The 15,743-nt window shown below is 41.9% G+C and overlaps 1 protein-coding gene across 1 annotated transcript; it reads left to right on the top strand.

Moving 5' to 3' along the window:
* Positions 1-6,439: 6,439 nt before the first annotated feature.
* Positions 6,440-15,034, top strand: LOC115145304 (prostaglandin G/H synthase 2-like). Its single transcript, XM_029686772.2, has 10 exons — positions 6,440-6,538; positions 6,879-6,995; positions 7,100-7,243; positions 7,457-7,600; positions 7,991-8,172; positions 10,148-10,231; positions 10,340-10,586; positions 12,554-12,840; positions 13,116-13,263; positions 14,110-15,034. Exons 1-10 carry the CDS (start codon positions 6,478-6,480, stop codon positions 14,520-14,522), a joined length of 1,827 nt encoding a protein of 608 aa, XP_029542632.2. The 5' UTR covers positions 6,440-6,477; the 3' UTR covers positions 14,523-15,034.
* Positions 15,035-15,743: the final 709 nt, after the last annotated feature.

Here is a 15,743-nt window from a genome sequence, read left to right as displayed (position 1 = left end):
CTTGGGCGGGTAGCCAGGTGGAAAGCATGGCCAGCAGTAGAAAAATGCTTATTGAAATTCTCAATTATATTGGATTTATCGGTGGTGACAGTGTTTCCTAGCCTCAGTGCAGTGGGCAGCTGAGAGGAGGTGCTCTTATTCTCCATGGACTTTAGTGTCCAAGAACCTTTTTGAGTTTGTGCTACATTATGCACATTTCTGCTTGATAAAGCTAGCCTTAGATTTCCTAACTGCCTGTGTATATTGGCACCTGGGGAATAGGAGTGGAGCTAGGCACTGCAGGGCCTGGATTAACCTCTACATCACCAGAGGAACAGAAGTAGGATAAGGGTACGGCTAAAGGCTATAAGAACTGGTCGTCTAGTACATTCAGAACCGAGATTAAAAGGAGCAAGTTTCTGGGCGCGATAGAATAGATTCAAGGCATAATGTACAGACAAAGTTATGGTAGGATGTGAATACAATGGAGGTAAGCCTAGGCATTGACTGATGATGAGAGAGATATTGTCTTTAGAAACACCATTTAAACCGGGTGATTTCATCGCATGCGTAGGAGGTGGAACTGAAGGGTTGACTACGGTATATTGAGCAGGGCTAGAGGCTCTACTGTGAAATAAGACAATAATCACTAACCAGAACAGCAATGGACAAGGCATACTGACATTAAGGAGAGGCATGCGTAGCCGAGTGATCATAAGGGTCCAGTGAGTAGTGAGGCTGGTTGGAGACACGGCAATTCAGACAGCTAGCGGGCCGGGGCTAGCAAGCTAGCAGAAGGTCCTCAGAGGGGCGTCGCGATGGGGAAGTCTGTTTATAGCCTCCTCGTGCGTTTACTTCGGTAGACCAGTCGTGATGAATTAGTAGGGTTCCGTGTGGTAACGGGGACCAGTCCAATTGCCAGAATAGGTATAGTGGCCCAAGAAATTGTCCGATGGACCTATTCAGCTAACAGCCGATATGCTCTAGACAGCTAGCGGTCCGTGGTTAGCAGGCTAGCAGATGGGCATTCAGGGCATGTTGCGACGGAGGGGCCAGTTGAATAACCCCCTCACGCAGATTACGTTGGTAGTCTAGTCGTGAAGGACCAGCGGGGATCCGCACCGACAGTAAAATGGATCCAGGCCAATTGGCAAAATAGGTATAGTAGCCCAGGAGTGGCTGATGGAACTCTTCAGCTAGCCGGGAGATGGGCCTAACATGGGCTAGCTCTATTTTCTTCTGTTGAAGCCATTCTGTTGTTGATTTACTTCTCTGTTTTGGGTCGTTGAGCTTCATTTGGCGGACAGATAGCCTAACGTTCTCATACAAAATGTCTTGATAAACCTGGGAATTCTTTTTTCCGTCGATGATAGAATGCTGTCTAGGCCCTGAGGCAGCAAAGCAGCCCCAAACCATGATGATCCCTCCACCATAATTTACAGTTGGGATGAGGTTTTGATGTTGGTGTGCTGTGCCTTTTTTCTTCACACACAGTGTTGTGTGTTCCTTCCAAACAACTCAACTGTAGTTTCATCTGTCCACAGAATATTTTGCCAGTAGCGCTGTGGAACATCCAGGTGCACTTTTGCAAACTTCAGATGTTTTTTTGGAAAAGCGGTGACTTCTTCAGTGGTGTCCTCACATGAACACCATTCTTGTTTAGTGTTTTACAGTGAGGAGAACAAGTATTTGATACACTGCCGATTTTGCAGGTTACCTGTATAAAAGACACCTGTCCACACACTCAATCCAACAGACTCCAACCTCTCCACAATGGCCAAGCCCAGAGAGCTGTGTAAGGACATCAGGGATAAGATTGTAGACCTGCACAAGGCTGGGATGGGCAACAAGACAATAGGCAAGCAGCTTGGTGAGAAGGCAACAACTGTTGGCGCAATTATTAGAAAATGGAAGAAGTTCAGGATCACTCTCGGTCTGGGTATCCATGCAAGATCTCACCTCGTGGGGCATCAATGATCATGAGGAAGGTGAGCGATCAGCCCAGAACTACACGGCAGGACCTGATCAAAGACCTGAAGAGAGCTGGGACCACAGTCTCAAAGAAAACCATTAGTAACACACTACGCCATCATGGATTAAAATCCTGCAGCGCTCGCAAGGTCCCCCTGCTTAAGCCAGCACATGTCCAGGCCCGTCTGAAGTTTGCCAATGACCATCTGGATGATCCAGAGGAGGAATGGGAGAAGGTCATGTGGTCTGATGAGACAAAAATAGAGCTTTTTGGTCTAAACTCCACTCGCTGTGTTTGGAGGAAGAAGAAGGATGAGTACAACCCCAAGAACACCATCCCAACCGTGAAGCATGGAGGTGGAAACATGATTCTTTGGGGATGCTTTCCTGCAAAGGAGACAGGACGACTGCACCGTATTGAGGGGAGGATGGATGGGGCCATGTATCTCGAGATCTTGGCCAACAACCTCCTTCCCTCAGTAAGAGCATTGAAGATGGGTCGTGGCTGGGTCTTCCAGCATGACAACGATCCGAAACACACAGCCAGGGCAACTAAGGAGTGGCTCCGCAAGAAGCATCTCAAGGTCCAGACCTGAACCCAATAGAAAATCTTTGGAGGGAGCTGAAAGTCCTTATTTCCCAGTGACAGCCCAGAAACCTGAAGGATCTGGAGAAGGTCTGTATGGAGGAGTGGTCCAAAATCCCTGGTGCAGTGTGTGCAAACCTGGTCAAGAACTACAGGAAACGTATGATCTCTGTAATTGCAAACAAAGGTTTCTGTACCAAATATTAAGTTTAGCTTTTCTGATGTATCAAATACTTATGTCATGCAATAAAATGCTAATTAATTACTTAAAAATCCTACAATGTGATTTTCTGATTTTTGTTTTTGATTCCGTCTCTCACAGTTGAAGTGTACTTATGATACAAATTACAGACTTCTACATGCTTTGTAAGTAGGAAAACCTGCAAAATCAGCAGTGTATCAAATACTTGTTCTCCCCACTGTACGTATTGTAAACTTGTCAACAAAGATGTTAGCATGTTCCACAGATTTCTGTAATTCCTTAGCTGACACTCTAGGACTCTTCTTAACTTCATTGAGCATTCTGCGCTGTGCTCTTGCAGTCATCTTTGGAGGACGGCCACTACTAAGGAGAGTAGCAACAGTGCTGAACTGATGAACATCAAGGCTTTTAGAGATACTTTTGTAACCCTTTCCAGCTTTATGCAAGTCAACAAATCTTAATCATAGGTCTTCTGAGATCTCTTTTGTTCAAGGTATTTGGTTCACATCGATCAATTATTCTTGTGAATAGCAAACTCACATTTTGTGAGTGTCTTTTATAGGGCAAGTTAGCGCTAACCAACATCTCCAATCTCGTCTCATTGATTGGACTCCATGTTTGCTGACTCCTGACTCCAATTAGCTTTTGGAAAAGTCATTAGCCTAGGGGTTCACATACTTTTTCCAACCTACACTGTGAACGTTAAATGAAAAATACAATAACTTTTTGTGTTATTAGTTTAAGCACACTATGTTTGTCTATTGTTGTGACATAGATGAAATTTGATGACCAATTTATGCAGAAATCCAGATCATTCCAAAGGGTTCACACAACTTTTCTTGCCAATGTAGATTCCAAAGACCATACTAAGTACTTTCAACCCCACTTTTACCTCGGCATAAATTAAGAAAATGAGTCGAAAGATTTGTGCTTTTGACTGAACGAGTTGAAAAGAGCCGAGACAGTAAAAAGAGCCTAACTTCCCATCACTAGTAGCCTACTCATCGCTAGGTTAGTCATGTTAGCCTAATCTGCTAGATTGGAATCATCCAGTTAAGGATGCTGAGCATAATCAATCCCAGATCGATCAGATATCACTATTTGCCAAATATCTTCAGTGGTTGATCATTTTATGAATCGCATAAAGGTCATTCAAAGGAGGGTTTATCATTCCTTGCTGAGTTGTAGAAAATGTCAGATATTTCAAGTTATGATAGAATTGGCTAACAATGGAATTAAATAGTGGTCTAATAAGGCAAATATATTATGTTTGACTTGCCAAATCCATCAAGATCAGGAAGTCAATACACTTGACACACCACTGCACACAGCAATGGTTAAATAGGCTATGTCCTACATAATAGGCCTAAGATGTTTGTATTGTAACAAACATGTAACATAGAAGAATGCCTGTTATTTTCCCACTTACCTTGAGAACAGTATCAGCTCATAAATCCTAGAACATATGTAATCATATGCAGAAGTATGGTTCCATTGTGTACTATGAGCAGGAGGTGCTAAACACGGTCTCTCAAAAACTACGCACCCCTGTAGTGCAATTCAACTACTAGCTTTGATAGTGTAGGAAGTCAGAACTTTTGGGGGGACAAATCGAAACCTGAAATGTGGAGCATGGGTTGTTTTAGAGATATTTCTATAGGCTAGCCTACCTATCTGACCTGAAAGGCGTCCCATGAGAGTCAGTGATGTAAAGTACTTAAGTAAAAATACTTGAAAGTAATACTTAAGTAGTTTTTTTGGGTATCTGTACTTTACTTTTTATATTTTTTATTGACAACTTTATACTTTACTACATTAAATACTTTACACTTTACTACAAAAATGTACTTTTTTCTCCATACATTTTCCCTGACACCCAAAAGTACTCGTTACATTTTGAATGCTTATCAGGACAGGAAAATGGTCTAATTCACACAATTATCAAGAGTACATCGCCGGTCATCTCCTGCCTCTGATCTTGCGCACTCACTAAATACATGCTTAGTTTGTAAATTATGTCTGAGGGTTGCAGCAGTAAATAAAAAAAATAAGAAATTGGTGCCCTATTTGAAATTATTCATACTTTAACTTTTACGTTTGATAACTCAGTATATTTTAGCAATTACATTTACTTTTGATACTTAAGTATATTTAAAACCAAATACTTTTAGACTTTTACTGGGTGACTTCCACATTTACTTGAGTCATTTTCTATTAAGGTATCTTTACTTTTACTCAAGTATGACAATTGGGTACTTTTTCCACCACTGGTCACAGTAGACGAGATAAATTGCAGATAAACCCCAGAGAAAAGTAACCAGCAGATATTTCAATTCCTTTGGAACGCTATATGCATATGCAGTAGGTACGCTACATGTTAGGTACGCCCATTTCCAAAAGTGCCGCCCTGCTTCCATCTTGGTTCTTCCAGCAGCACAAACGACGACGTTATTTATGTATGGTAATGAGGAAACCTTCAAAATAAAAACCCACAACACTCCGCATTCCCTAGTCCCCCATGAAATGACAGATATAGATTCTACAGACCCTACTAAGTACTTCCAACCCCACTTTTACCTATTTTACCTGTTTCTCTATAATGCAGTATGTATTTCATAAACAGTGTATAGCGTTGGTGGCAATGGAAAGGAAAGTGCAAAGTGCTGCTGGATATTTACGACACAGTTCCCCTCAAAAATAAAACATATTTGGTTAGCAGAGACCTTACTGAATCATTTCCACCCCCTCAAGCTGAGACATGTAGTATGCCCAATATATATTTTATATAGCCTACAATTAATTGCATTGCTGTGAATGGAGTGGGTGGACTAAGGAGTCACCAGTACTCTGTATTACACCAGTTGCCCAGCACAAGAGACTAGATGTAAATTCTTAGACTCCAATAATTCCAATAACATAGATTTTTTTGTATGTTATTAAAAGTGCATTATGTTAAATACACAATAGCTTTCCAAGTACCAGTATTTGTGTAAGCTTTAATCCATTTCCCATTATGCTCTGTGATTGGTGTGTGTAAAATGTCTCCACTCGAGGGCGCGCAAAGACTAGGTTGTTTGTTGATTCTCAGACTGGACATTTGCGATATTTTGTGGCTGGTGGTCTGAAAAAACTGAGGTGGATTTTTTAAAACATTTAAATATCACCTATTTATGGCCTATAATACAAGCTATGAATTACATTTCCACCAAGCAACCATACCGAATAGGATTTGAAAAGTCTGGCAATGTAATATAATACACGTTCAATGTGGACATTATTCGTTGACCAGTACTATTAAATTGATTGAGATTCAGTCATTATCAAGTAAGATTAACATTAGCAACATAATATGGATTTGTTAAATGAATTAATAGCAAATTCAGCAGTCACATTACTGCAATATCTATAGCCTATCCTATATCTTCTTGAAACCTGGATAACATTTTAAAAATAGTGTGTTTCCTATATCCTAATTAATATTCGCTAGATTGAGATGGCTCATTGTGATCAAAGTCATCATCACAAATATTTCCACCGGTCAATCCATTTTAATCTATCGATAAGCATAACGCTTCGATGGGTCGACGACACCACTTGGTGAGCGAATAATTTAGGTTCTCACGCTCAAGCCCACACCCAGTAGGCCTACTATAAAACGTGTCCTCGCTGCAGACAGCTTCATTCACAGCCTTAAACTGGAAAGAAAAACAGAGGCGCGCTATTGATAAAAGGCATTGGAATGAACAGAAGCATATCGGCGCTTTTATTTCTGTCTCTAGGCATATTTGTCTGCGAAGGAGGTAAAAACATGATGGGAGAGTAATTATGAAGCGTTGGTGCTGTCTAAATGTGTTTGTTTTCTATCATCGTATTTGCAATGTGTTAACAAAATGTTTCACTCTTTTTATATTTTATTTTAGTTAATCTAATTACTTTTCTATCAGCTATCGAACAGTATGAGCGTTTTCTTTAGGGCTATATAAATTGAGAGCCTTTGCTATATTTGTTTATATATCCAATCTATGGGAATTATTTGATTTGTAGGCCTATATGTACATCGAAACAATCAGATAATTCCATGTTTATGTGATCATCATTTATTACACTTAGTCTAATTTAACCAAAAATGTTTTTATGCAGGCAACCCTTGCTGCTCACAGCCATGCCAGAACCGTGGCGTTTGTACGGCCATGGGCGCCGACGACTATGAGTGCGATTGCACACGCACGGGATTTTATGGCCACAACTGCACACAACGTAAGTTACATCCTATATTAAACAAATCAACATTTTTTTAAAAATCATTTATGTTTGTTCTCCCTAGACACCTTATTAATATGCTTTTTTTCTTGATTTAACAGCTAAATTATTCACGTGGATTAAAGTGTCTCTGAAGCCAACCCCGAACACAGTGCATTACCTCCTCACCCACTACAAGGGGCTCTGGAACATCATCAACAGCATATCATTCCTCAGGGATGCTATCATGAGATATGTTCTGACATGTGAGTTGAGTTCAATAGCATCATACAGTAGTCTTGATGAGGTTTTCTCTCCTGCCATTTGATCATGTCAAAACTAGTGATGTTTTGACATGATGATTTTGCTTAGTCAAAACTAGGCCATTCAATAAGTAGGGCTACTAATACAATAACATACAAAGTCATCACAGTTTATTTTGAATTCATGTTCATGACTTGAGCTCTCTCTGTCTCCAGCTCGCTCTCATCTGATTGACAGCCCCCCGACTTTCAATACAGACTATGATTATAAAAGCTGGGAAGCCTACTCAAATCTCTCCTACTACACACGCACGCTCCCTCCTCTGCCCAAGGATTGCCCAACTCCTATGGGAGTCGTAGGTAATCAAACTCTCTCTCTCTCTCTCTCTCTCTCTCTCTCTCTCTCTCTCTATCCGAACCTGTTCTCTCAGATTTTTGAACGATGCCTCACCTCCATAGCTTCATTACATCATGCACATGCCTGACAGTCCCTGTAGAGTAGAGCTGGCTGCTTGCCTGAGGTTTACTGTGAAGGAAAGTCATACTCACTGAGCCACACTAAAATCCGTGTGGCATTCCCATGCATGCTTTTGGTTTGGTGGATATAGGATCAGGTTATTCTATTGTATTGGCAATATATTTCATTTAATGATAAAAACAAGCACAATCTCCTGTGTATCTTATAAAACTACAACATTTAAAAAAGCAAACCTCTAAATTAAACCAATCTCTCTGCTTTCCTCCATCTAGGTAAGAAGGAGCTGCCTAATGCGGAGATGCTGGCAAAGAAGCTCCTGATCAGGAGGAAGTTTATCCCAGACCCTCAGGGCTCCAGTCTGATGTTTGCCTTCTTTGCCCAACACTTCACCCACCAGTTCTTCAAATCCGACCAGAAGATGGGGCCGGCCTTCACTAAAGCCAAGGGCCACGGCGTGAGTACCAATGCTGGACAGCACCAGCACAATAACAGCACATAATAGACCAGCGCTGAACATTACAACATGGTTTTGCCCAGGGATCAAATGACAGGGGGGCTAGTGGGGTCTTGGCAACCCTGGTCTCACCATAGAGATTGAGTTAACTGAAAGAAGACATCTCTTATGTATGTAGGTCTACGTGCTGTGCATTTGGAAAGTATTCAGACCCCTTGACTTTTTGTTACATTACAGCGTTATTTTAAAATCGATTACATTATTTATTTTTCTTATCAATCTACACACAATACCCCATAATGACAAAGCAAAAACTTTTTATTTTTATTTTTTATTTTTATGTTTGAAAATGTATATAAACAAAACAGAAATACCTTATTTACGTAAGTATTCAGATAGGAGACTCGAAATTGAGCTCAGGTGCGTCCTGCTTCCATTGATCATCTTTGAGATGTTACTACAACTTGGAGTCCACCTGTGGTAAATTTAAATTGATTGGACATGATTTGGAAAGGCACACACCTGTGAATATAAGGTCCAACAGTTGACAGTAAATGTCAGATTAAAAAACAAGCCATGAGGTCAAAGGAATTGTCCGTAGAGCTCCGAGTCAGGATTTTGTCATGGCAAAGATCGAGGGAAGGGTACCATTTCTGCAGCATTGAAGGTCTCCAAGAACACAATGGCCTCCATCATTCTTAAATTGAAAAAGTTTGGAACCACCAAGACTCTTCCTAGAGCTAGTCACCCAACCAAACAAAGCAATCGTGAGAGAAGGGCATTGGTCAGGGATTCTCTGACAGAGCTCCAGAGTTACTCTGTGGAGATGGGAGAACCTTCCAGAAGGACAACAATCTCTGCAGCACTCCACAAATCAGGCCTTTATGGTAGAGTGGCCAGACGGAAGCCACTCCTCAGTAAAAGGCACATGACAGCCCGTTTGGAGATGGCCAAAAGGCACCTAAAGGACTCAGACCATGAGAAACAAGATTCCCTGGTCTGATGAAAGCAAGATGGAACTCTTTGACCTGGAGGAAACCTAGCACCATCCATATGGTGAAGCATTGTTGTGGCAGCTTCATGCTGTCGGGAGATTTTTCAACAGCAGGGACTGTGAGACTAGTCAGCAGAGGGGAAAGATGAACGGAGTTAAGTACAGAGAGAACCTTGATGAAAACCTGCTCCAGAGTGCTCAGGACCTCAGACTGGGGTGAAGGTTCACCTTCCAACAGGACAATGACCCTAAGCACACAGTCAAGACAATGCAGGAGTGGCTTCGGAGCAAGTCTCTGAATGTCCTTGAGTGGTCCAGCTAAAGCCAGGACTTGAACCCAATCGAACATCTCTGGAGAGACCTGGAAATAGCTGTGCAGCGACAGTCCCCATCCAACCTGACAGAGCTTGAGAGGATCTGTAGAGAAGAATGGGAGAAACTCCCTAAATACTGGCGTGCCAAGTTTGTAGCGTTACACACAAGACTCGAGACTATAATTGCTGCCAAAGGTGCTTCACCTAAGTACTGATATTTAATTTGCAAACATTTCTAAAAACCCGTTTTTGCTTTGTCATTATGGGGTATCGTGGGTAGATTGAGGGAATAATTATTTTTAAATCAATTTTAGAAGGCTGTAACATAACAAAATGTGGAAAAAGTCAAGGGGTCTGAATACTTTCAGAATACACTGTATGTAGGATCTTAAATTGATCACCCTGTTGCAGGAGAGCTTTCCTGCAATGTAGGAAATGTAAACTTTGTAGTATATTTGAGGTTTAAAAAAAGCTTCTGAAGTTTAATTTCCATTTTGAAAACTCAGACTTTATTTTCCCTTACTAAAAATGTATCAACCCTTACAAAAATATCCATTAATTATAATCCACATAATAATTCACTTTTCCTGTTGCTGCAGGATTATTTTCCTGCTGTAGCAAATTTACTCAAATTAAGATCCTACGTCTGTATATGCTTGATTTCCAGGTGGACCTGGGTCACATTTACGGTGATAACCTTGAGAGGCAACACAATCTGCGGCTCTTCAAGGATGGCAAGCTGAAGTTTCAGGTACTGGACAGATCTTGTCAACTATAAATAACCTTGAACATCACGGAACAGATTCTGTTTGTCATATTCCCAGCTGACTGTCTCTTCTCTTACCTTTACTCTCTATAGGTCTTGGAGGGAGAGGTGTACCCACCTACAGTGAAGGAGGTAGGGGTGGATATGCACTACCCTCCCCATGTCCCTGAGTCTCACCGCTTCGCTGTGGGCCATGAGGCATTCGGCCTGGTGCCTGGTCTTATGATGTATGCTACCATCTGGCTGAGAGAACACAACCGAGTCTGTGATGTCCTGAAGGAGGTACATCCGGACTGGGATGATGATAGGCTCTTCCAGACATCTCGCCTCATTCTCATTGGTAAGCAGTCTAATCGAGCAGTATGTGAAGAGAGATGTATAGGACTTGCTGCTTATTATCACAAGGAAGCCATGTGGTCAGATCCAGCAGATCTTACATTGTCTATTGTAGCTTGTGCCCATCAAATATTGCATTTATTTGCAAACAGCTATTATATTGTATGCAGACCCAATATTCTACAAAATTCTATTGTATTTCGACTTAATGAACCAAAGTGTGGACTCATATTTGCAGCAGTGCTCATTGTTTTCACTTCCTCTCTATGGGTCTGACCACAGGAAGTGGCCTTCTCCTTTTACCTGAAGTCCTTGATAATAAATCAAATCAAACTTTATTTGTCACATGCGCCAAATACAAGAAATGTAGACTTTACCGTGAAATGCTTACTTTACAAGCCCTTAACCAACAGTGCAGTTCAAGAAGAAGAAAATATTTACCAAGTACACTAAAATAGAAAGTAATAATAAAAAGTAACACAATAACGAGGCTATATACAGGGGGCACCGGTACCGAGTCAATGTGTGGGGGTACAGGCTAGTTGAGGTAATCTGTAGGTGGGGGCGAAGTGACTATGCATAAGTAACAAACAAACAGCGAGTAGCAGCAGTGTACCAAAGGGAGGGGTGTCAACATAAATTGTTGATATTATTGTCGATTTTATGAATTGTTCAGCAGTCTTATGGCTTGGGGGTTGAAGCTGTTGAGCCTTTTGGTCCTAGACATGGCGCTCCGGTACCAGAGAAAACAGTGCGGTAACAGAGAAAACAGTCTAACTTGGGTGACTGGAGTCTCTGACAATTTTATGGGCTTTCCTCTGACACAGCCTATTATATAAGTCCTGGATGGCTGGAAGCTTGGCCCCAGTGATGTGCTGGACCGTTCGCACTACCCTCTGTAGCGCCTTACGGTCAGATGCCGAGCAGTTGCCATACCAGGCAGTGATGCAACCGGTCAGGATGCTCTCGATGGTGCAGCTGTAGAACCTTTTGAGGATCTGAGGACCCATGCCAAATCTTTTCAGTCTCCTGAGGGGGAAAAGGTTTTGTCGTGCCCTCTTCACGGCTGTCTCGGTATGTTTGGACAATGATGTGGACACCAAGGAACTTGAATCTCTCGACCCACTCCACTACAGCCCCATCAATGTTAATGGGGGCCTGTATGGCTCGCCTTTTCCTGTAGTCCACGATCAGCTCCTTAGTCTTGCTCACATTGAGTGAGAGGTTGTTGTCCTGGCACCACACTGCCAGTTCTCTGACCTCCCTATAGGCCGTCTCATCTTTGTCGGTGATCAGGCCTACCATTGTTGTGTCGTCAGCAAACTTAATGATGACGTTGGAGTTGTGTTTGGCCACGCAGTCGTGGGTGTTCAGGGAATACAGGAGGGGACTAAGTACACACCCCTGATGGGCCCCAGTGTTAAGGATTAGCGTGGCAGATGTGTTGTTGCCTACTCTTACTACCTGGGGGTGTCCCATCAGGAAGTCCAGGATCCAGTTGCAGAGGGAGGTGTTTAGCCCCAAAGTTCTTAGCTTAGTGATGATCTTCGTGGGTACTATGGTGTTGAACGCTGAGCTGTAGTCAATGAAAAGCATTGGAGTGTGATTGAGATTGAGTGAGCAAGGCACTTAACCCTAATTGCTCCTGTAAGTCGCTCTGGATAAGAGCTCTGCTAAATGACTAAAATGTAAATGTAAAATGTGTTAATGTCAGTTAACAAAAGTTGTCGATCGGTCACTGTTTAAATAAGCCTAACATGACAGCAGTTTAATGGCGCCAAAACAACACTTGAGAGTTGATATCACTCTGTGATATTATGTCAAAATTGACTTTATGGAGATTTTTAATAACTTCCCTCTCTTGGAAAAAGGGATTTTGTTCCAGTGGGACAACCTGAAGTAAAGAGTAGATGCATGCATATATAAAGAAACAACAAAGGTGATAACTAATTGCCCCGCTCCTTGCTGTAGGTGAGACCATCAAAATTGTGATCGAGGACTACGTGCAGCACCTGAGCGGCTACCACTTCAAGCTGAAGTTCGACCCAGAGCTTCTCTTCAAAGAGCGTTTCCAGTATCAGAACCGCATCGCATCAGAGTTCAACACCCTGTACCACTGGCACCCACTGATGCCCGACGCCTTCCACATCCAGGAGCAGGTCTACTCCTACCCACAGTTTGTCTTCAACACCTCTGTGGTCACCACACATGGAATCACCAACCTGGTGGAGTCCTTCACCAAGCAGGTTGCTGGACGGGTAAAGAGGCACTTTCTGTGTGGGATTTAGGTTGTACACTGTGGGCTCTGGGTGGCTGCTTAAGGTGTGGTTCAGAATTAGGAATGTAAATGGGGCCTGGTGAGCCAAGGTTGAAATGTGGGTGAATGATAATGGTATTGTTGCATGTTATTATGTGAGTTTTAAGGAGACTTGATATTTTACTTTAGTGCTTACCCTGAGGGAATGTCAGTCATTCAAAATAAAGAGAAACTCGTTATTGAAGGCTGGTCGACTTACATCTCGTTCCTCCTTAGGTTGCTGGAGGTCGTAATGTCCCCCCTGCAGTGCTAATGGTGGCTCTGAAGTCCATAGAGAACAGCAGACAGATGCGCTACCAGTCCCTTAATGCCTACAGGAAACGTTTTTCCATGAAGCCATACATCTCCTTCGAAGACCTCACAGGTGAGAACCACCATTAGCATCACAGCTATTACATAAACACTTATCATCCTAAGCATTGGGATTAAGTATATAGTGATAAGATTGTAATACAGTGATCATTTAGTGTAATTCACTTTTTAGAGTAGAATTAACAGTAGAAGGTGTGACATCCTGTGGTATACTGCTTCCAATTAAGGCCTGTAAAGGGAATGGATGGAAGGTCATTAAAATAGTAATAAAACTAGCCTGGGCAGATTTGAGCCTGCTGCTGTAAGTTATATTGGAGCAATACTGAGCTCCTTTTAAGGGAGCAAAGGCAAACAGATGTGTACTTTAGTTAAAGATAGTGTAAGCAGTTAGTGATGTCAGAGAGCCGGGTGTAAACAGGCAGAGGCAGAGGGGCGTCTGGGAGGTTGACAAACTGCACTGCCTCACACAGGCCTGCTGCATTCCTCTCAGAAAGAAGAAGCTTTTCTTTAATGACAGTGTGAGGATAAACAAAGTGTAGTGTCTCTCGCTCTTTTTCACACAGAGGGAGTAAGAGTGAGAGAGAAATGTTGAATGAGTTTGAATGACTTTCTATGTGTATTGTATTGCATCAAGTATGGAAACTCAATCTCTAAATGCTTATGAAACAGCTCTCAAACTTGTATCGTTTTCACTAACACTTGTTCTGTAGACAAAACAAGACACGAGACACGAGGTCAGGTGTAGATACATTACATCAGTGTGTCGTCATCATAATGTCCACATCAGCTTAGTCAGACTGAGATAATCCAGGTTGAGTAGAGTACCTAACATAACCCTTTCTCTCAGAAGCCAGACTGAGTAATATAACATTTCCCCCTCTCTCTCTCTGTTTCTCAGGGGAGAAGGAGATGGCTGCAGAGCTGGAGGAGATGTATGGGCATGTGGATGCTGTGGAGCTCTACCCAGGCCTGCTGGTGGAGAAGCCAAGAACCAATGCCATCTTTGGGGAGACCATGGTGGAGATGGGTGCCCCCTACTCCCTGAAAGGCCTGATGGGAAACCCCATTTGTTCGCCAGAGTACTGGAAGCCCAGCACCTTCGGTGGGAGCATTGGCTTTAACATCATCAACACAGCGTCCCTACAGAGGCTGGTGTGCAGCAACATCAAGGGCCCCTGCCCTTTGGCATCCTTTCATGTGCCCGACGTAAAAGACTATGGATCCAATGTCAATAATTCCAGTACGGCACATTCGAGAAGTAACGATCACAACCCCACAGTACTTCTAAGAGAAAGGACCACTGAGCTCTGATAAGACAATTCAGCATTTAAATGTATAAGCATTTAATGTATTTATTTATGTTCATATTTATTTAATTTATTGTATTCTGGAAGGGTTGTTGAGAACATTTTTTTTAATGTCTCATTGTTTTGACATGACTTTTGTAAGTTTAAAGAAAACCAATCCTTACGTTTGGGTTATATTTATTCTAAGAGCTAATTTAATGTATTCTGTTATTTTATTGACCTCAGAAATAGCACTAGCAATATTGTTTATGTTTGTCATTTTACTTTATTTAACAATTGATACTTGAATTCAACACGTTTAGTTGACAACATGACTCTAACATTCCGTCTTAACTGCATGTTACAATGTTACATTCCACCTAACTTAGAGCTGCTTCTCCACTTATTGTGCAAGGGAAAAGCTAGTTAGGTATGTAAAGTCCATTGTACTTTGATACTCTAACCCTTAAAGTATTTTCTTTGTGTATTTTTAATCTTGAGCGGACTCCTTATTGTTCTAATAAAACACTGTCTATAATGAAATACATGACTCCATTATCTTTTCACATTTGCTAAATGACACTGCAGCAGAGGTTGCTATTCAGTCCTCTTACTCCATCACTCTGATATCCTCATTCATGTCTTTTTGTTTAAGAGGGCACTTTGTGCAAAGATAAAAAAAAATGTAGTTAAAGAGGTTCTTGTCTCAGTGGTGCCAAACCTCCCTCTCTCCCCTTTTCTGTCCTCCATATGTGACCGATCACCTTGACTCGGTCTTATGTAGCTAAATTAGTTTTTTACATTGAATAAAAGCAGAGACAAAATGGTATATCATGCACTGCATTTGAGGAACATTGGGAAAGTAATTCTGCTATCAAAGTTGATAAACTTATAACCTCACTTTTGAGAAAATGGCCTTGACTGCTTTGGTACCTACTGGAGAGCTCTTATCTACACCCATTCAGCATCGTTCACTCTCTTAAGCTTTAGCTCCACCAATCTCTTTAAGGGTTGATCAAAGTATTCTGTCCTAACAACCGCAGTCAAACACCCAATCTAACTGGCTTACAGTTGTCGCAGTGACATTCTATTCTAAAGGACACTTGCATAGTGGAGTCTTTTAAGGCATGTAGCTAGCTAGCTAAACAATGAACCCCAACTCATAACGTTACTACCCTGCATAAACCTGCAGGTACCTAACCAACCAGGTTCAATGTTAGCTAGCTAACATTAGGTTATAACTAGC

The sequence above is a fragment of the Oncorhynchus nerka genome, linkage group LG17 (assembly GCF_034236695.1).
Source record: "Oncorhynchus nerka isolate Pitt River linkage group LG17, Oner_Uvic_2.0, whole genome shotgun sequence".
NCBI classification, from domain to species: domain Eukaryota; kingdom Metazoa; phylum Chordata; class Actinopteri; order Salmoniformes; family Salmonidae; genus Oncorhynchus; species Oncorhynchus nerka.
This window is presented reverse-complemented; position numbering and strand designations above follow the sequence as displayed.